At 39.5% G+C, this 21263-nt stretch overlaps 1 protein-coding gene across 1 annotated transcript in view; it reads left to right on the forward strand.

Annotated features, from left to right (window-relative positions):
- Positions 1–18705, forward strand: part of VIRMA (vir like m6A methyltransferase associated) — a 29649-nt gene extending 10944 nt beyond the window's left edge. Inside the window, exons 9-24 of the mRNA XM_082014753.1 lie at positions 741–1232; positions 2498–2652; positions 4044–4126; positions 4599–4692; positions 4830–5374; positions 5960–6195; positions 6951–7203; positions 8764–8981; positions 11175–11307; positions 11929–12081; positions 13952–14112; positions 14363–14459; positions 15503–15669; positions 15812–16143; positions 16996–17139; positions 17597–18705. Of these exons, the coding sequence (XP_081870879.1) occupies positions 741–1232; positions 2498–2652; positions 4044–4126; positions 4599–4692; positions 4830–5374; positions 5960–6195; positions 6951–7203; positions 8764–8981; positions 11175–11307; positions 11929–12081; positions 13952–14112; positions 14363–14459; positions 15503–15669; positions 15812–16143; positions 16996–17139; positions 17597–17754 (3421 nt within the window). The 3' untranslated portion in view covers positions 17755–18705. The remainder of the gene's footprint in view (positions 1–740; positions 1233–2497; positions 2653–4043; positions 4127–4598; positions 4693–4829; positions 5375–5959; positions 6196–6950; positions 7204–8763; positions 8982–11174; positions 11308–11928; positions 12082–13951; positions 14113–14362; positions 14460–15502; positions 15670–15811; positions 16144–16995; positions 17140–17596) is intronic.
- Positions 18706–21263: the final 2558 nt, after the last annotated feature.

Below are 21263 nucleotides of genomic sequence, written 5' to 3' on the forward strand. Positions count from 1 at the left end.
TCATGGCTTAATATAAGCATCTACATACAAAGAGTCTTCAAATCACCTCCTACATATGCTAAAATAATTGATTTCTTAGTACATTTAAGTCATTTAAGGCAGCATTGATGATGGTTCAGATAAAGCAAATTTAATAAAATACAAAGTCTTATTTTGTTTGTAGATAAGGTGAGGGTTTTTTTGGTGAGTTTTTTTGAGATTGGAACTTCATATTTAGGGATTTATTTCCTGTAAAATTATAGCAATTAATGTTTTTCAAGATGAAAATTTTGCACTACTTCATAATTAGTTATTATTTCTTATAGTCCCCAGAGCAATAATTCCTGAAGCTAGGAGGTATGTAATTTTATATATCACAGAATCACAGAATCACTAGGTTGGAAAGGACCTTTAAGATCATCAAGTCCAACCATTAATCCAAAACCACCATGTCCCCTAAACCATGTCCTGAAGTGCCACATCCACACGTTTTTTGAACACTTCCAGGGATGGCGACTCCACCACCTCCCTGGGCAGCCTGTTCCAATGCCTGACCACCCTCTCAGTGAAGAAATTTTTCCTAATATCCAATCTAAACCTCCCCTGGCGCAACTTGAGGCCATTTCCTCTTGTCCTATCACTAGTCCTATTACTATTGTAGTACTCTTGTCCTATTACTAGTTACATTACATAATGCCATTATGCAGTGTTGACAGATGACTGTGATATTACTGATTATTTTCACCTTTGTTTTTTTTCAGATATCTTCAAAGTCACCATTTTTTGGAATGCATTACTTTGCTACTGTCTATTCCAGTGACAGGCGCACACCCAGGTGTGCTTCAAGCTATACGAGATATATTGCGTTTCTTGGCACAGTCACAGAAGGGTCTTCTTTTCTTTATTTCTGAGTACGAAGCAACAAACTTGTTGATTAGAGCACTTTGTCAGTTTTCTGATCCGGATCAAGAGGAAGGTCTCCAATCAGATGGTGCCAATGAGGATGCTTTTGCCCTGTGGCTGCTGCATTCAACACAGACATTACAATGCATTTCAGAATTATTCTGCCACTTTCAGCGGTGCACAGCCAGTGAGGAGACTGACCATTCAGATCTGCTGGGAACACTTCACAACCTTTACTTGATTACCTTTAACCCTGTGGGAAGATCTGCTGTGGCTCATGTTTTCAGTCTGGAGAAAAATCTTCAAAGTCTTATTACTTTAATGGAATACTATTCCAAAGAAGCTTTAGGGTAATTTATGCATTTATTTATATCCTTTAGGTTTTTAGATTTTAGAAGTATCTTTTATAAATAATTCAGTAAAACTAAAATACTTTTTTCTTTTAGATCATGATATTTTTATTAAAAAAAAAAGTGACTCTTAAGTAGAAGAATGTAATAGAAAATCAGGCCTGTCATTTGTAATCAAGTACTTAATACTCAGAATCTGCATCCACAAAGGTGTTGTAATATAGGTCAGACTTTTGGCTATATGAAAAAATCAGTAAGTAGGCAGTTTTCATTCAAGCATAAAATTTGACCATGAAACAAACAAGAGACTTGACTGTGGAAACTGGACACTGCACACTTCTCTGGAATGGGAATCTCTCAGTTCTTTAAGTTCTTATAAGTGTTTGTTGTGATCTAACCCAGCAAGCAGCTAAACAGCACACAGCTGTTTGCTCACTAACCCCTCCTGGGTGGGATGAGGGAGAGAATCAGGGGGAAAAAAAATAAAATTTGTGGGTTGAGATAAAGAGAGTTTAATAGGACAGAAAAGGCAGGGGAAGAAATAATAATGATAAAAGTATATACAAAACAGGCGATGCACAATGCAGTTGCTCACCACCTGCTGACCGATGCCCAGCCAGTTCCTGAGCCGTGGTCCACCCTGGCCGACTCCCGCAGTTTATATACTGAGCATGACACCGTATGGTATGGCATATCCCTTTGGCCAGCCTGGGTCATCTGTCCTGGCTGTGCCCCCTCTCAGATTCCCGTGCAACCCCCGCCTTCTTGCAGGCAGGCCAGCATGAGAAGCTGAACAGTCCTCAACTGCTTAGCAATAACTGCAAACAGAATGTTTTCAATGTTATTTTCATCCCAAATCCAAAACACAGCACTATACCAGCTGCTAGGAAGAAAGTAACTCTATCCCAGCTGAAACCAGGACAGTGTTAAAAAACAGTCATTATTTTCTCTGGACAGGAAGTTTTACTACTTTAGGTAGCAGTGCTTTTAAAACAGGATTTATAAACCAAAATTATAGAAAAAAAAATTGTGTGCTGCTTGACTCACTCATCTTTTGTGGATGCTGAAATATGAAGTCAGCGTAAAAGAAAGCTTTCACTTTTGAAAAAGCATAGGAGAAAATTGGGTGGGTTTTTTTTTGATAATTATATGGGGCAATCCTTAGGGAAGGTAAAAGTTGACTTTTAGGGGTCAAGGAATGAAAATTTAACAGATAACCAGTTGTATTAGCTGAGATCTAAAGAAAATCCTTGTTGTTGTTTCAGAGACTCAAAGTCTAAGAAGTCAGTTGCTTATAATTATGCCTGCATCCTTGTTTTGCTGGTGGTTCAGTCTTCCAGTGATGTCCAAATGCTGGAACAGCACTCAGCGCCTTTGCTGAAGCTTTGTAAAGCAGATGAAAATAACACCAAATTGCAAGGTATGGTATGTGTCATTATCAACTGAATTGTTTGAAAGTATAGAAGAAACCTTTTATATGTGGGTAATTGGTGCTTCACAATCATCTGGTTTGGATAATATGTATAATGAAATTCCTTTTCCAGCTGCATCTGATTAGTTGAGTCACTGAGATAATGTGTAATTTGTTTCCTGTTAATGAGAGTTAAATAGGAAATTCTTTATAGCTAAATTATTTGACAAGTAATATTAACTACCATGAATTTTGGATAATTAGACGAAGTTTGGAATTATTTCTGTGTGGAAAATAGGAGAGCAAATTTTAGTAAAAAAGGACTAACTAGTGAGTGAGCTGACTTATTTTTGTTGTTCCCTTTAGTGATGTAGCCTTATAGGGTCTTTATATACTATACCAATAAATAATCCTGGGACTGTTTTCTTGGCACCTTGGCCAAGTGGGATGGAATAGTCCATGTTACCTGGTTATTATATTTTTTGACCTCCAGACTGTGTCTTGGTATGTTCCCTGACTTGTGTTGACTCACAGATCAGGCCCAGGTCCTTTGGAAGAAGCCTGCTGGGGACTACTCTGATACCTGAATGTTGAAACTCTGATGTCCAGAGTTGTGCTCTGCACTGCTTAACTGACTCATGTAGACATACCAGTAATTTCTTCCAAAGCTTAAATGTACTCCTCTGCCATGCTTTTATGTCTTTGCTCCTCACCTGATCATCAGATAATTTCATGAGGATCGGGGCTGGTTTATTAAACCAAATCATGAAATCAGTCTGAGAATTAGTTGTCAAGTCATATCCAGTCGACCTTTGAACCTTCAGATTCTTCTAAATATTTTCAGGACCAATGGGTTTTAAAACTTTAAATCTCTTGTTCCCCAAAATTAGGACTTTCAGGTTATTCTGGACTGAGAGAGAGATTATTAATCTGTAAGGACTTCCAGAGTGAGTATGTGTTACTGGTGCAGAGATTATCTCCATTTGGGCATTTAATAGGAGTTTTGGATTCAGTTTGTAATAACCTTATGTACATTAAGGGGAATGTGCTTTGTTCCTTCCTCTTAATGGCTTGTTCTTTAGCTGACAGTGGGATGCTTACTGTCTTTTATAAAATATGTTTAATTACAAATAATACAGAAAGTAAGATGAAAATTATTTGAGTGTTCGGGTTGACTTGAGCCAAATTTTGTTGGTGTACATGAGGTGTATTGCCTGTTCTGAAGTCTTATTTTTGTTGATGCTTTTCAGCTGGCTACAGCTGCAATGTATACCTCAAATTTCACACTTGGCCTTAGTACCTGTTGTATAAATCAAGTACATTTTAATTGAAAAAATTTTTATGTTCATAAATGCACTGACAAGTTACTTGATGAAGTCTTTTTTTTTTTTGTCCCCCAGAGCTCAGCAAGTGGCTTGAACCTTTGAAAAATCTTAGATTTGAAATAAATTGTATTCCAAATCTCATTGAATATATCAAACAGGTTAGTAAAATACAGATAGATGCTATCTTTTAGTTATACTCTATAAGTTTAGACCTTTTGTAGTTTGATATTTTATCTTAGGTATTTACTAATGTTTGATATTTAAAAATATATACTATTATCCAAAATAGGTGTTTCTATTAAAGCTTATGATCTAGGCCAGGTCTTGCACTCAGTTATATTTATTGAAACAAAATCTAAGGTAACTACATGATGCAAAGATCCAACTATTTAAATCTTCTAACTTCCCATAAAAAAGCAAACAAAGCAAACATTGACCCTCCTTTGTTTTGCTTCTCCCATATTTGTGACTGCTTTCCAAAAGGTGGAATAACTGAACTTAAATTTTGTGGAATACTTACCGTAACTAAATACAGAATTTGACTACTAAGCTAGTGATATACTTGTTGTAAAATCTTCCTTGTAATATGGGTTCTTTTTTTTTTCCTTTGCCTCCCACCCCCACAAAAAGAATATTGACAGTTTGATGACCCCAGATGGAGTTGGTCTTCCTACTGCACTTCGTGTTCTTTGTCATGTTGCATGTCCACCGCCTCTGGTAGAAGGTATGGTTAATATATTTGCACTGCTTAACATAGAAATCTTAGTTTTTCCAAGTCTTCTACTTAAACATGTCTAAAGTGTAACTGTGATCGCCCAGGAGAAATTAAACATACAGAAATGTTATTTCTTTTCCATGCAGGTCAACAGAAGGACCTTAAATGGAATCTTGCAGTTATTCAGCTCTTTTCTTCTGAGGGAATGGACACCTTTATCCGGGTATTACAGAAGTTGAACAGCATACTTATTCAGCCTTGGCGACTCCATGTCAACATGGGCACCACACTTCACAGAGTCACTACTATTTCTATGGCACGCTGTACACTTACTCTCCTTAAAACAATGCTAACAGAACTCCTGAGAGGTGGATCCTTTGAATTCAAAGACATGCGTGTTCCATCAGCACTTGTTTCTTTACATATGCTCCTTTGTTCTATTCCTCTCTCAGGCCGCTTAGATAGCGATGAACAAAAAATTCAGAATGACATTGTTGATATCTTACTGACTTTTACACAAGGTGTTAATGAAAAACTTACCATTTCTGAAGAAACTTTGGCGAACAATACTTGGTCTTTAATGCTGAAGGAAGTTCTCTCTTCAATTTTGAGAATTCCCGAAGGCTTTTTCTCTGGACTTATACTGCTTTCAGAGTTGTTGCCTCTTCCACTGCCCATGCAGACAACTCAGGTATAATTTAGATATTTTAGTTTTTCAAGAATTTTAATTATGGCTAACCCTTAGACCATTTTCGTAGCTATGGAAAAAACAGATATGTGAAAGGATGAATTAAAGGTTCTGTAAAGTATTTGTATTCATATGGATTCTTTGAAGATACCTCTTTTTCATAGGAAACAAAATTGTTATTATTTGGAGCACCTTTTTAAATCAGCAGTCATATGTTGTTCTTTTTGCCCCTTGTGAAATTCTCTAGACTCCCATTCTGTTACTTAAATGGTTGGCTGCAAAACCTTTGAATTTAATCGTGAATGCCAAACTCTCAATATATTGAGGCTCTCCTTTCTTTTGGCATGGATCTGGAATTTGTGATCTTTAATGAGTAAGCATAAAAGGTGTGTGACAACCCATGCTCCCGAAGGAATACCTAATTTGCTGGAATCATGCCCTGTCATTCAGTGATAATAATGAAAATGGCATTCCATGTTTTTGATGAGGACAGTATTAGTACTTAGTCATTGTTTATACCTTGTGATAGAGTTCAGGTTTTATGATAAAAGTTGAAAGGAAAAACCTCGTGTCCTTCTGTTCCTGCAGGTAATTGAACCACATGATATTTCAGTGGCACTCAACACCAGGAAGCTGTGGAGTATGCATCTTCATGTTCAGGCCAAACTGATACAGGAGATAGTTCGGTCTTTCTCCGGTTCATCTTGCCAGCCTATTCAGCATATGTTGAGACGTATCTGTGTTCAGTTGTGTGACTTGGCTTCACCTACTGCTCTTCTTATCATGAGGACTGTATTGGATCTGATAGTAGAAGACCTACAAAGGTATCTTTGTTTTCTATTGCAAAGATTTCTTTAATGAACTGTTTAAATTCACCTTGGTTCTGTGCAGTAGATTTAGCAGGAGGAAAATACTTCCAGAAGTATTACTTACCCATTATGAACTGAATGAATTCTCAGTCTGGTGCTATACATCGTATCCTGACAACGCTTAGTGTTGCGAAGGAACCATCTTGTGCTTTTAAGTTTTGACGTAGGATGGTTTCACGATGTATGCTTATGGTAAGTATTTTAGGAAGATTTTCTTCAGGCTGTCCCTACAAAGCCTTATCTCATCTGTGAAGTGCTTCTGAAGCATCTGATATAAATAAGAAAAGTAGGCCAGTAAAGTTTGCTATACTGGGATTTGCATACCAAGAGGAAAATGTGTAGGTGTTTGTAAGATGAAGGAAGTTGAATACTACAAATTCAGAGTGTTTTGAAACAAGAGTGCTGTTTATTTAAAAGCATAATTATCCACATAGAATTAAATACTGTTTGTATAAAAGCATATTTATCCGTATACAGTTAGATGCTCTATAGTATGTTAAATGCATAGTAGATTAGTTAATTTACCATGCAACCAGAAGTCATTTAGTGAAAGTTGAGCAATTTTCAAAAAGTAAATGAAACTGTAAGTTTAAGTATGTAAACTAGGTGTTTTTTTAAAATACAGAATTATGACCTCTCTAATGGTTGTTTTAAAGTGATCTAAAAAACTACAAAAACAGCTTTTTCAAAGTGCCTTGCTATCCTTTCAGCAACACAGAAGATAAAGAGAAACAGTACACTGGACAGACCACTCGATTGCTTGCTTTATTGGATGCCCTGGCTTCACATAAAGCTTGTAAATTGGCTATTTTGCATCTTATCAATGGAACTACCAAAGGTGATGAAAAGTATGCAGAGGTTTTCCAGGAGCTCTTGGCTTTGATGCGATCAGCTGGGGACAATGTCACTCATCAACAGTGTGCTGAATATGTAACTTCCCTTTTGCAGTCCCTCTGTGATCAGGTATTTTTTATATTTAATGCATGATATGTGTTGATAATTGTAGGAGACAAATTAAATGAGGTTATTTCTTAGGTGCCTGCTTTTTTCCAAAAGAAAAAAAAATGAACCTTGTTAAAACACAAAAAGAAAAAAGTCTATGGTTGGCTGCTTTGGCAGACTTGCTGTCTTGTTGCTCTTGAATGTAAATCTTTTCATTTGATGATATCTCTTTTGCATTATGTGCACTATTCTGGTAGCTCATTAGAGGCCAAAAACTGAATGGTACAAAGATTGACTGTCCCCTCAGCTGAGAGGGATGCCATTTCTCCTTATGGGCCACTGGCAAAACTTGTGTCGTCACTATTCACCTCTTACCTAGCTGAATAAGTATGTACCTCTTAGTTGTCTAACGGAAACCTAATTAAAAATGTATCCCAAATATAAAGATATACATGATATGCTGCTACTATAAAACTCCACCATTAAAAAAAAAAAAAAGGCATAAGCTACTAGAGCAAGGAAAAAATGTTATCTGGAAACTGATTCATAGACTAGCCCGAGTAGTTGTAGTGCATAGATTTGCATGTCATTATTTGTCTTACTAGTTGCATGTATTTATTTGCTTTAGTGCTTACCCACTTATGCAAAAGACATTTGGGCATTGTTGTTCAGTACAGATTAATCATCCATTTGCATATAAACAAGAGCTCTTTGCCCATGCAAATTCATTGTGAAAGTCAGTCTTGTTTTATTTTATGTAAAATGTGGAGGGGGCAGTAGATCTTAAAATTCCTAGGTGGTGTCTGCAGCCTCTTAATTTTCATAGAACCACAGAATCATAGAGTATCTCCAGCTGGAAGGGACCCATAATGATCATCGAGTCCAACTCCCTGCTCCATGTGGGACTACCTAAAACTAAACCATGTGACTAAGGGCATCATCCAGAGGCGCCCTGAAATCTGACAGGCTTGGTGCCATTACCACTTCCCTGGGGAGCCTGTTCCAGTGACTGACCACCCTCTGTGAAGAACTATGTCCTAATGTCCAACCTGAATTTCACCGGGCACAGCTTCATTCCATTTCCTCATGTCCTATTGCTGGTCACCAGAGAGGAGGTCAGCACCTCCCCCTCCACTGCTCCTCTTGAGGAAGGTGTAGGCTGCAATGAGGCCTCGCTCAACCTTCTCTTCTCCAAGCTGAACAAACCAAGTGACCTCAGCTGCTCCTCGTATTTTGATGAATGTTTTGAGATGAAGGGACTTTTTAACTACCTAGGCAAGAAACTGTGTGCACATTATCCAATGACTGTTTGGCTTTTAGTTGTGGCTCTGCTATCACATTTTCACACTTTGAAACTTTTATGTTTTTAAAAATCAATAATGGTTTGTAACCCTTAACCCAAATTAAAAAGGATACTCTGGATTAGTATTTTACTCATCAGTAATAACTGAAATACTAGAATAAGGTGATGAAGGGGTAGTGAAAGAACCTAGTGCTTCTGACTTAATGTATGGCTTATACTTACTGCTGGTATACAGAATGCATTTTTTACTATGTGTATAATAATCACTTTTTTTCTAGGATATTGCACTCATTTTACCAAGTTCATCAGAAGGCTCTGTGTCTGAATCGGAGCAGCTTTCCAACTCCTTACCAAACAAAGAGCTGATGCCCTTAATTTGTGACTGTCTGATGGAAACATTAACTAATTCTGAGAGCAGTTACAGTTGTCTGCTGACATGTATCCGAACAATGATGTTCCTTACAGAGCATGACTATGGCTTCTATCACTTAAAGAGGTACGGTATTTTAAGATATCACTGACAACTTAAAATTATTTAAAAACTTTGGCAATGTAAAATAATTTCCTACTCATCTAGTAGGAAATGTTGAGGATAAGGCACCTGAACTCTCATTTCTCTTTGGGGCTTCAGTGTTTTACTCAGTATTTTGGTCTTCCAAATCTTGAGATTTTACCTCTGAATCATTTCTGTACTGTGCACACAGGAGCACTTTCTTTCAAGAAACAAAACAAGCATTGAAAAAAGGCTTGTACACTTTTTTCCCCACTCCAAGGCTGGAGGAGTAGAATGAGATCTAGTGCTTGTGTCCTTCCCTTTTGTGTCACTCAGTAGTTAGACCTCTCATCTGGGACACTGGAGAGCTGTCTGTCAATCCCTCTGTTTTAAGGTGATTCAGTTTGCACTTGTCCAGAGTATTCTGACCTTATCATAGACTCATAGAATATTTTGGGTTGGAAGGGGCCCTTAAAGGTCATCTAGTCCAACCCCCCTGCAGTGAGCAGGGACATCTTCAACTAGAGCAGGTTGCTCAGAGCCCCATCCAACCTGACCTGGAATGTTTCCAGGGATGGGCCATCTACCACGTCTCTGGGCAACCTGTGCCAGGGTTTCACCACCCTCATTGTGAAAAATTTCTTCCCTAGATCTAGTAGAAATCTTCCCTCTTTTAGTTTAAAACCATTACCCCTTGTCCTATCACAACAGGCCCTGCTAAAAAGTCTGTCCCCATCTTTCATAGCAGCCCCCTTTAAGTACTGTAAAGCTGCAGTAAGGTCTCCCTGGAGCCTTTTCTTCTCCAGGCTGAACAACCCCAACTCTCACCCTGTCCCCATAGGAGAGGTGTTCCAGCCCTCTGATCATTTTGGTGGTGCTCCTCTGGACCCACTCCACCAGGTCCATGTCTTTCCTGTGCTGAGGGTTCCAGAGCTGGACGCAGGAATCCAGGTGGGGTCTCACCAGAGTGGAGTAGAGGGGCAGAATCACACAATCATTAAGGTTGAAAAAGACCTTTAAGATCATGAAGTCCAACCATCAACCCAATACCACCATGCCAACTAAACCATGTCCTGAAGTGCCACGTCCACATGTTTTTTGAACACTTCCAGTGATGGTGACTCTACCACCTCCCTGGGCAGCCTGTTCTAATGCTTGACTACTTTCTCTGTAATGAAATTTTTCCTAATATCCAATCTAAACCTCCCCTGGTGCAACTTGAGGCCATTTCCTCTCGTCCTATCACTAGTTACTTGGGAGAAGGGACCAACACCCACCTCGCCACAACCCCCTTTCAGGTAGTTCTAGAGTGATAAGGTCTCCCCTCAGCCTCCTCCAGACTGAACAACCCCAGTTCCCTCAGCCACTCCTGATAAGGCTTGTCCTCCAGACCCCTCACCAGCTTCGTTGCCCTTCTCTGGACACGCTCCAGCAACTCAGTGTCTTTCTTGTAGTGAGGGGCCCAAAACTGAACACAGCATTCGAGGTGTGGCCTCACCAGTACTGAGTACAGGGGCACAATCACTTCCCTACTTCTGCTGGCCACACTATTTCTGATACAGGCCAGGATGCTCTTGGCCTTCCTGGCCACCTGGGCACACTGCTGGCTCATGTTCAGCTGGCTGTCAACCAGCATCCCCTGGTCCCTTTCCACCAGGCAGCTCTCCAGACACTCCTCCCCCAGCCTGTAGTGTTGCATGGGGTTGTTGTGGCCAAAGTGCAGGACCCAGCACTTGGCCTTATTAAACCGCATACAGTTGACCTCTGCCTATCGATCCAGCCTGTCCAGATCCCTCTGCAGAGCCCTCCTACCCTCCAGCAGATCAACACTGCCACCCAACTTGGTGTGGTCTGTAAACTTAACATTGTAACAGCAAGCAGCAAGCATGATCCTGCTTGTGCAGGCAAATATTTCTGCACACCTGTCTCTCTTCCACCGAAGGTGAAAATGTAATTTCTTGCAGGTTTTAGAGGTATTGCTGTATATGTGCATTCTGAAATATCTGCAGGCAGCACTGGTGAGAGCAACAGTCTAGTACAGAGAAAATAACGAAGCTCCTGCTTCGTAATCAAAACGTAACCTAATTGTAAAATTTACCAAATTTATTTTGCATGTTTAATTACAACAAGTTACAGTGGAATAGTCACAATGTATGCACTAATAAAGTATTGTTTCTCTTTTCATTATGAAAACAGCGCACTCAGAAAACACACCAGTGCTCTGTATACTGTATTAAAGCGAGTAATAACTAGTTTTAGCAAAGACACAGGTGAACTGGCCTCTTCTTTTTTGGATTTTATGCGACAGATTCTAAACTCCGATACACTGGTAAGTCAATATGTATTGAATACTTACACAAACTCAGCTGCATTTCTTACACAAACTCAGCTGCATTTCTCTGATATCTGCAGTGTGAGATATGTTCAGGAGCAGTTATTTCAAGAAGCAGTTGACTATGCAGATTGCAGTGTAAGGCTTTTCCATGTCAGTAGTGTTAGTGCCATCTTTAGTTTTTAATGAAATCTGTGAAAGCTGAGCAGAATATATGTTTAGTAAATAAGAGGGTTTTTCAGTAGGAAGAACAGCATATTGATTCATATTGATTTCCTAAGCGAATAGCATGCTATTGTGTCCAGGTTTTAGATTCATGGCATCCTGTTAGAGAGCTGCTGTGTTGATATGTAGTATAGGAAGGAATATAAAATATTTGTTAATTCTGTGGTACAAACCTCAGCTTATATAGGAAAGGGTTGCAATCATTTTGATGCAGCATCTAAACTTGCCCACTGAAGTGTACTTTATTAAATATTTTTTCATAATATGTTTTTAAATAAAGAGATCATTCTTGTTTTGCAAGATTTGCTCTAACGTATGTTTGAATTCTAAGCGGTTTGCAGCCCAAAAGTGAATATTTATGTGTATTTACTTCCCACTTGCCAAATATTTCAGGGATGTTGTGGAGATGATGGAAGCCTTATGGAAACAGATGGATCTCATCCAGGCAGAACACTGGGTCTAACTACTGCAGAGTTAAAACATCTCCTGCAGAACAAAGAAGAAACCCCAGAAAACCTGCTGCTTGATCTGGAGAAACATGTTATGGTAAAAGAATTTAAATAATTGAGTTGATGTTGCAGTCTTGTATTTGAACATGTTTTTAAAACAATATAGACTATCTTCTTGATGGGAAGGGTGTGCAATTCTATGACATGCCTCGTGGAATTGGTAATAGCTGTTGCCATTGTTTTAATACTGATATCTAAAGTCACTTATTCCGATGCAGGATGGATGCTGACTTTGTATCATGGTAATGCTAAGAAGTTTCGTATAGGATTGATATCGCCTTTGTGTTGAGAGTATTTGCACACCATAGAGCATTGGCAGTTAAGTGGTGGTGAAAGGCAGCAAATGCATACAACAGAGAGAGATGGGTAGTGGTGTAGTAGATTGTTAACGTAATAAACAACAGGAGCCACTGCTTAGCAGTGACTTGATGTTACTGGTGATCAGTAACAAGTGGAATACCCAGGAGTCAGTATGGATGTTGGATTTTTTTCATCAGGGACCTGAACAATGGTTACATCTTCAGTGAGTTTGTGTATGACAGTAAGCTGGGGGAGCGACTAATATGACAAACAGCAAAGCCTCAAGGGAGGGACTTCAATAAACTTTTTAGGATTGATTTAGCAGAAAGCTTGTGTGGTTAAGAAGAATGCAAAGTTTTGCAGTGAGAGCAGGATAACCCCATGCCTTGATGTGAGCTGGGCTGAAAACGGCCAGGTAGTTATGGTGGATGTTAGGTTGAACATGGGCCAACAGTGCATGGTCACTACAAATGAGGCAGACTGTGTTCTCAGCTATCCTGGAAGGAGCATGGTCAGCTAATCAAGGAACTTTACTGCCTCCCTCCATGGGATGCTGGTGAGCTCTCATGTGGAGTGCTGCATTTGCCTTTGGCCAGCTTTGCCTTCTTGCCAGTTCTAGAGAGACCTAGGGAAACTGAAGAGGGTTCTACCAAGGTGGTCAGGGACCTAGAGCTCATGTGCTACAGAGAGAGGAGGAGGAAGCCGGGCTTGTTTAGCTTGGTGAAGAGGGCTAAGGAGCTATCTCTGAGCTACTTACAGCTGTTCGGGGGATAGTAACAAAGGTGGTGGAATCAAACTCCTTCCAGTAATTCCAGATGATAAAACAAGAGGCAATGGCCCCAGATTCTGGCTTTAGAGATTCAGGTTGACGTTAGCAAAAAAAAAAAAATCTGAGAGAGAGAAATGAAGCGGTTGAACAGGTTGCTCAGAGTGGCTGTGGGCTCTCTGTCACTGAAGCTTTAAGACGTGGCTAGATAAAGTTATGGCTGACCTGATCTGGCCTTGATGATAGTCCGGCTTCAAGTAGGGGGAATTGGACTAGAGGACATGTAGAATTCAGTGCATCCAACGTTTCTGTGATTCCAATCGCAAACTTAACTCTAATGTTCAAATCTAACCCTACATTGATGGCAGCCGTGCAATAGATGGCTGATTTAGAAGAGCCTGTAAAACAGCTGCTCCACAGCCTATTGGTTGCAAAGACCCTTCCAGTGCTGTACTCCCTCCTGTCCCTCTCCTGGCTGTTTACATTTGTGGTAAAAGATAAAAAGCTCCAACTGTGCTGAAGGAGAAATAGCAGACACTTAGGATGTTGGAATGCTCTAGCAGGGAGCTTGTTAAGTAAAACCTGGACTGATGCCTTCTTTGGGACTATGTTATAGAGGTTATTGCATCAACTGGAATGTGCATGTGGTGACATGGTTTGTTTTACAGCATACTGAGGAGCTCTCTGCTGTTGTTTCTTTACTTGAGTCTCTTAGTTTCACTATTTGTGGATGGATAGAGTGTTTTGTGTAGTACCCCCCCTTTTATTTTTTTAATTCACAAAAGTATATTTCCTTCTCTGAGGAGGATAAAAAGTCCTGACTTGTGCTGTGTTGACTTAGGATCGTTCTAAGGAAGATGATGGCCTTGAATCCTTACTGGACAACATCGTTGGAGTGAGGCAGTTGTTGGAATCGGCAGGTGATTCTTGTCCGCTGAGTGACCAAGATGTAGAGCCTGTTCTTTCTGCACCAGACTCTCTTCAGAATTTGTTTAACAACAGGTAAAATGGTTAACTGTGTGAGCATACTACCTCTGATTTACTTAAGAAAATGCAATAATTTGCGCATGATTTACAAACGGGATCTAAACAGCACTGTTGTCACTACTACCTACTAGTCCCGCTGTATTTAATTTCAGGCAAGTATCAAGGGTAAGGCAGCAACATTCACCCCAGGTTCTGTAATGCTGCGTATGCTTGCAGTTGGTTGTAGTTAGTAACCAAATAGACATTTGGCATTGTTTTGTTGCAGGACTACATACGTGTTGGCAGACGTGATGGATGACCAGCTGAAGTCCATGTGGTTCTCACCTTTTCAGGCTGAAGAAATAGACACTGATCTGGATATGGTAAAAGGCTTCATTAACATAACTGAAGTGGATTTCAAAATGAGGGTTAACCTGAGCTCGTAGCATCAGAAATTCATATGGCCAAACAGTTTGTTTTCCTGAGCTCACCCTTGTAAATTGACCCAGATACAGGAGTTAGCAAATGCCTTCAGGTTCACTCAGAAGCAGCCACAAAATTAGCACTTTCCGCAGTGCTCTAATGCAGAAGTCAGCTCCTTTAGAGGAACAGTTGTGTCAGTGTTACCTGCTTTTGCATTGCTGTTGGGGCTTTTCATCAGTTTGTGTTAAACGAAGACAAAGAATATGATCTATTTTCTTTTCCTTGCTTGTCTTCTGTCATTGCAGTAATATCCAAAGAGCCTGATAGCTACACTTTTTTTAAAAAAATCTTTAATGTGACAAAAGTGGGAAAAATGGCACTACTAAATGGAACTAGTTGCACAGAAACTTTTCGCAGTATTTGAAACTTGATTTTATAATCTAAACTTTAAATGTCATTTTGAAAAATATACAATAACATCCTTTTTTTATAATGCTAAGAAATTGGCAGTGTCTTAACTTCTTATGTGAGAAACAATCAGTTTCTGTTGACTTCATTGCCTTCATTCTTTTTTAGTTTTACTCTTTTTTTTTTTAATTTACAGGGAAAGATACTTGTGTGTTAATTTCTTAAGCAAAACCAAAACTGTTGATTCCTGTATAAAAGCAAAATTAATAAATTTATAGGACTGTAGCTTAAGCAAAAGAGTGCCTCACTGTAGGTCATTTAGTGACAAGACAGGTGTTCATACTTGAAAGCTATGCCCTTGACTTTGTTGAGATTCAGAACCATCAAGACAATTTTGTTGCAGCTCTGCTGCTTTTTTGTTTTGTTACTGCTGCTTTTCATTTTGAGCCACACTACTGCATTAAAAGGTAGATGATGGAGCTTTTTTGCTCTAGTAGAATGACCCTAGCTGAATCTCATTCATCCTGGTGCAGCATGTTTTCTTCTTCAGTGGTGCTAGTGATGATTGTGATAAAACTAAACCCTATCATTGCAGGTAAAAGTTGACCTAATTGAACTGTCAGAGAAGGGCTGCAGTGACTTTGACTTGCAAGCTGAACTGGAGAGGTCATTTTTGTCAGAACCATCATCTCCTGGCCGCACAAAAACCACAAAAGGGTTCAAACTCGGCAAGCACAAGCATGAGACCTTCATAACTTCAAGGTAAGATGAGTTTAATGAGTGAAGAGTTAGTGTGTTCAGCACTGATTTGTGTATTCTCAAAATGTCAAATACCTTTCAAATTGCATCTCCAATATGGAGAATGCCTGACATTAACTAAATAAATCACGGTTTGTCATGACAGTGGAAAATCTGAGTACATAGAACCTGCAAAGAGAGCTCATGTTGTGCCACCACCAAGAGGAAGAGGCAGAGGAGGATTTGGACAAGGAATTCGACCACATGATATCTTCCGTCAGCGGAAACAGAATACGAGCAGGCCACCCTCCATGCATGTGGATGATTTTGTTGCTGCAGAGAGCAAAGAAGTAGTTGCTCCAGATGGGATACCACCAGCTAAAAGGCCACCAAAAGTGTCACAGAAGATTTCTTCACGTGGTGGGTTCTCAGGGAATCGTGGCGGACGAGGAGCTTTTCACAGTCAGAACAGGTTCTTTACACCACCTGCTTCAAAAGGTATGTTGTTTCTTGTATTAGAATTGGAGTAAGTGAATGCTAAAAATGCTTCAGTAACACTAACCCAATTTACTACCAGTTAATTATCCCTGGTGTGAGATGTTCCTGAAGCAGTGTTGCTGAAATAAGTTGTTTAGCACTAGAAAAGATTCTCTCGAGTGCTGTGGAATTGAAACAAGGCTGTGAATTCCTGTGTTGTCTCTCTGTCCCTCTCTTTTACAAAAGGAGTTAGCTGTTTTCTTTTAGCAACTGTTGGAGTGCTTCAGATGTGCAGTCAGAAAAATAAAAAGCCCCCTCTACCATGTGACAGGTAGTTCCTTAAATCAAGCATCACAATACATCTCTGGGTTTAAATGAGGCTTTTGAATAAAATGGAAGATCCTGACAAGAATAAGATGCAATTTTCAGTGAACCTGGATATTCTAACTACAGAGTGTTAAATTTCTTTCATATATGGCAAGACTGCATTCCTTTCCCTTCCATCCCATCATTAGGGCAAGTCCTTGCATAGTAGAAACAGAAAATACTTCCATTTGCTAAAGTTATAAATACTAGGATTTACTTTACCACAAAGCCTTAAAGTATAGGCATCTATCTTAATGCACTAGATAATGTGGATTCTTTTAAACTTGAGTTCATATCTGAAAAATAGGTATTTTCCCCTGATTCTGTGTATGATATGGTAACTTGTAGACTTTGGGTTAGACTACTGAGGGTATGTTGATGCGGAGTAGCTTTATCTATTTGAATTATGTAAATATTATGCTCACCACCCTGATTATTGTGAAGATTGAAATGAAAAAAAAAATTATGTTTGCTTAACGGTGCATGGGTTTTTCTCTCCCTATCTAGGAAATTACAGTCGTCGTGAAGGCGCTCGAGGCTCAAGTTGGAGCGCACAGAGTACGCCCAGGGGAACCTACAATGACAGTAGAGGCGGCCAAAGCAATTTTAACAGGGGTCCACTGCCACCATTGAGACCATTAAGTTCAGCAGGTACATGGTATTCATATGGGCATCGAACTATAGAAAATTCCTTGAATTTCATTTTTGCTTTACAAATGAAACCATGCAAGGATGCTGCAGACACCTTGAAATTCAGCAAATGTTTTAAGCATATATGAACAGTTGTCACTGAGACTGTGTCAAATACATGCTTTCATATGAACTGCCCTGTAATCCATAAAACTTGCTGAATTGAACACTTGATCGCAGAGTCTTAATTTTGCATTCAGATTTTTGCAATTCAGTTGTCTTCATACCTACATGGTAATTATAGAGCAAATGAAAGCAAAAATGCTTGCCTAAAAGAAAAGAGAAAATTAAAAGGAGAAAACAGACCCCGTTTGTGTCTCATCTTGTTTTTGTTTCTTAAGCTTTCACAGCAGCTACTACGCCTAGGGCTTTTTTTTTTTTTTTTTTTCCAACTGAGTATACTTCTCTTTGCTTTAAGGCTACCGACCGAGTCCTCGCGATCGTGCTTCCAGAGGCCGGGGAGGAATTGGACCGTCTTGGACAAGTGCTAATAGTAGTAGCAGTGGTGGCTCAAGAGGAAAGTTTGTTAGTGGAGGCAGTGGAAGAGGTCGTCATGTACGTTCCTTCACACGATAAAATGAGACCTAACGGAACAGCCCAACCATGGGGACTTCTGTGAAGATGACAAAGAAAGCAGCGGCACTGAAGGACCAATTCAGAGTTACTGGTATCTGGAGGACACCAAGAGAATATTTTTGTCTGAAGAAAAGTTTTTGTTTGATACAAGACTTGAGATTTCAATAAAATTCAAGACTTTTTGTGTACAATTGTAAATTTTTTGTTCCTTTTGAACAAATGTTTTAATTTTTTTGTGGACTTCAGTAGATAATACTCAGTAAAGAACCTCTTTGAGTTAAGACTTGAAGGACTTCTAAAATATTCATTGTGCCAAAAGAAAGGTACAGGTGTTTTGTGTGTGACTTGTTACTGCAAGAAAATTAAGAAAAAATACATATGTAAGGCGGTTGTAGTTTTTTCTCTCAGGTTTAGAGCCACTAGCCTGTTGGGTTTTTTTTTTGTTGGGTTTTCTTTTTTTTTAGCCAGTCTGAATTATTAATTAATGAGGTCCATCTGACAGCAGTTGGAGTAGCAAGTGATAGAAGATTGAAATTAATTAATCTGTGAAGGAATACAAATGTAAACGTAATTTATGTAGGTTTTGTTGTACATCTTTGGTAATGTGATTAGACCCCTAAAAGAGAACCCACACCGGTTAAAATTAGTAGAAAATCTGTTACTGACTTCAGGGAGAATAAGATAACATTCTAGCATTTACTTGATAAGTCCAGCTCATCCATTAGGAGCACAAGACTTTACTTCATTGGAACACAGAGTATGCTGTGAAGTTAAAAGGCAAGATACCTCTACCCTTAGAGAGCCTGGGGTTAATTAGTTGCCAGCCTCTCTGCTGACTTACATTGTTGAGGAGAAGGCAGAGAGACACGTGTATAAACTCAGCAACCACATAGTGAAGCAGTAATGATAAACCTTCCCTTTGAACAGATGGTTTGGATTTTTGTTTCTGCAGTAGACTGAGAGACAGTGCAAAAAGAAAAACTTTGAGAAGTAGGAATTCATAAAGACTACCACTAGATTAAATTCTAAATTTATTTTCATATTAAGGTCAGTGATTGAAGTAAGCTTTTTACATATTTGCATTCCTTTGGGCTCCATGGGGTGTCATAGAATTAACTGATCCTCAGTAGCCTTTCATTGCATTTTTTGGATGGGGTGAGGAGTGGTAGCTTTTTCTAAAGGCCATATACAATTTTTACAAATGAGCTCCACTGTCAGACTTGGCTGAGCTCGATTTTCACTTCTGATTTGCTCTCTTGACATTACAAAAGTGCTACAAAGAGGTCTTCATCTACTTAAATAAGGCCCAGTTGTAATGTTCTTGTTTTACCTGATGTTAACTTACTTTGGACAGCTCATCTGCCTAGACTCATAAACTTTAACACCCTATTTTAAGTGTTTCTGAAGTATAATAATACTTGAAATTGAATTTTTTTTAGCTTTATACTGCCTGGCTAAATTAAGTCGGTTTTTATTAGAACCACAGAAGGCCCCTATTATGTGTATTTTCTCCATGTGGCGACTCTGGGACAGTGTCCCACTCTTTGTGTGGTGGTTTGTTTGCGCAAAATCAATTGACGTAACCTATGGAAGTGGTAAACTTCTGTTGATTGGCTGGGTGCAGGTAAAGGGAATAGCGTGAGTTCACAAAGGTATGCGTTTTAAAGTTGTTTAAAATAACATGAACAAAAAATTTGGATTGGGAGCCAAACAATGTTCTGAATGGTAAAAGAAGATGGAAGATGTAATTTTACTAATAATGCAGTTGTAATGACTAAAATGTGTGGAAGTCTCACAGGCATTACAGGTATTAATGCTATTTTTTTAAGGAGCACTGCATAAATATTTTTAAAGTTGATTAGCTCCTTTAGACCATGTGTTTAAGGTTGTTTTATTTTTTTAGAAACTTTACTGTGTTGGAAACTAGCAGGGATAGGAATCATTTGTTTTCTGTCAGGGGATTTGAAATGAAAAGTGTCAAGCATGGAATAGATATGTAAATATTCAGTACTGGTTCTTGAAAGTTTAAAATATATGGCATGTCCCACTAGTCATTTTCAAGCTAGGAGGAAATAAAGGGTTGGTTAAATTGTTTGATGTATGGAAGCTCTGTAAATTTAGTTAAACTTGAAAAAGAAGTCTACATCTATCATGTTTTAGTTTTTTTAAAAAATGAATTCTGTGACCCTTCAATGCAAACTGGTTCTTTTCTTGGATAAATGCAACTTGAAATAATGGTGTTTAAAACTTGGGAGTTACTTGGTTTGCTCTTTTAAACTGCATTCCTACCATCACTAAATAACACTTTAAGCATTAAATTTTGCTTTTTATACTGTTTGCCACAAAGAAATTTTCAAGTTTCATTTCCTGACTGGAGCACTAGAACCCGGGAAGCAACTAATGCCGCTGTCAGAATACTGTTTAGTGAATCTCACATTTACCTGATGAGCAAAATGCTTGGGAGGAGCGAGTAAGGCAGAACAGATCCTCAAGACAATACTGTTCTCCCTCCTAAAGCCTGCGGCTGAGTACATGGACTGTCCGTGCGCACCTGCGAGGTGCGGAAAGGTGAGGAAAGGCGATTGTCCTAACAGTGGCTGTGCCGCTGACTGAGGCGCACAAGATGCTCCTTGATCTAGCGAACCCCCTAGTTAAGGGACAGACGAATGCGTACGTTGTGTATGGGGTAAGGGTGTTGTGTGCATTTCTCTTTTTTAAACTTCAAAGCTCTTCAGCAGCTCTGCAGTCTTTGTTACTCCATGCTGGCAGAAGGCCAGGTGCAGCTGGATGGGTGGAGAGCAGACGAACAGGCAATCTGCGAGCTATCGTGCTGCTCGCTGTAGCTGTGATGTGCACATGCTCAGCCTTTTTTCCCCTGCTGAGGAACTCCTTCCATCGGGTAGGAGAAGGTGCTCGAGACAGTTAAGGCAGAGCACTGCGTGCAGCAAATTCACACTCTGGAGTGCCCTGTGTTGAGGTTGTTCATGTTAAAGCAAACACACCCCTAGATTACAACTTCTGAACAGCTCTCTTGTTCTTACACATTCCTATCCCGCATGGGCCCATGTAGTGGCTATGAAAAACCTGCACTGGGGATGAGATCCCTCCAGTTGATGGACGGTGAACTAATTTTTCCCTTCTTGCCAGTTTATTATCCTGCGTCAGTGCAGGACTGAAGCATCATACTCCTGTAGCCTAGGAGTTTTCAGCTTTCGCTAGCTCTTTGCCTTCAGGTCGGCTGCTCATCCCATTCAAAAGCCCCATCTGTGAGGTAGGAGAAAAATCCTTGAGAAGAGATACTGTTTGATGGAACACCTGCCTTGTTTAGTGCTATATACTCCCTCTATTTGCCAAAACGTAGCCTTACCTGCTCCAGTGCACAGACTGTTGTTGTTGATTCATGACTTCCTCTGCTGTGCAGCCAACATACCTAAATCTTGCTATTTCATCTGCTAAAGAGGGTACTCAAACTTCAGCAACAGAAAGAAGTGAACCCAGCTGCATTAATT

The sequence above is a fragment of the Phaethon aethereus genome (assembly GCF_964289735.1).
Source record: "Phaethon aethereus genome assembly, chromosome: 2".
NCBI classification, from domain to species: domain Eukaryota; kingdom Metazoa; phylum Chordata; class Aves; order Phaethontiformes; family Phaethontidae; genus Phaethon; species Phaethon aethereus.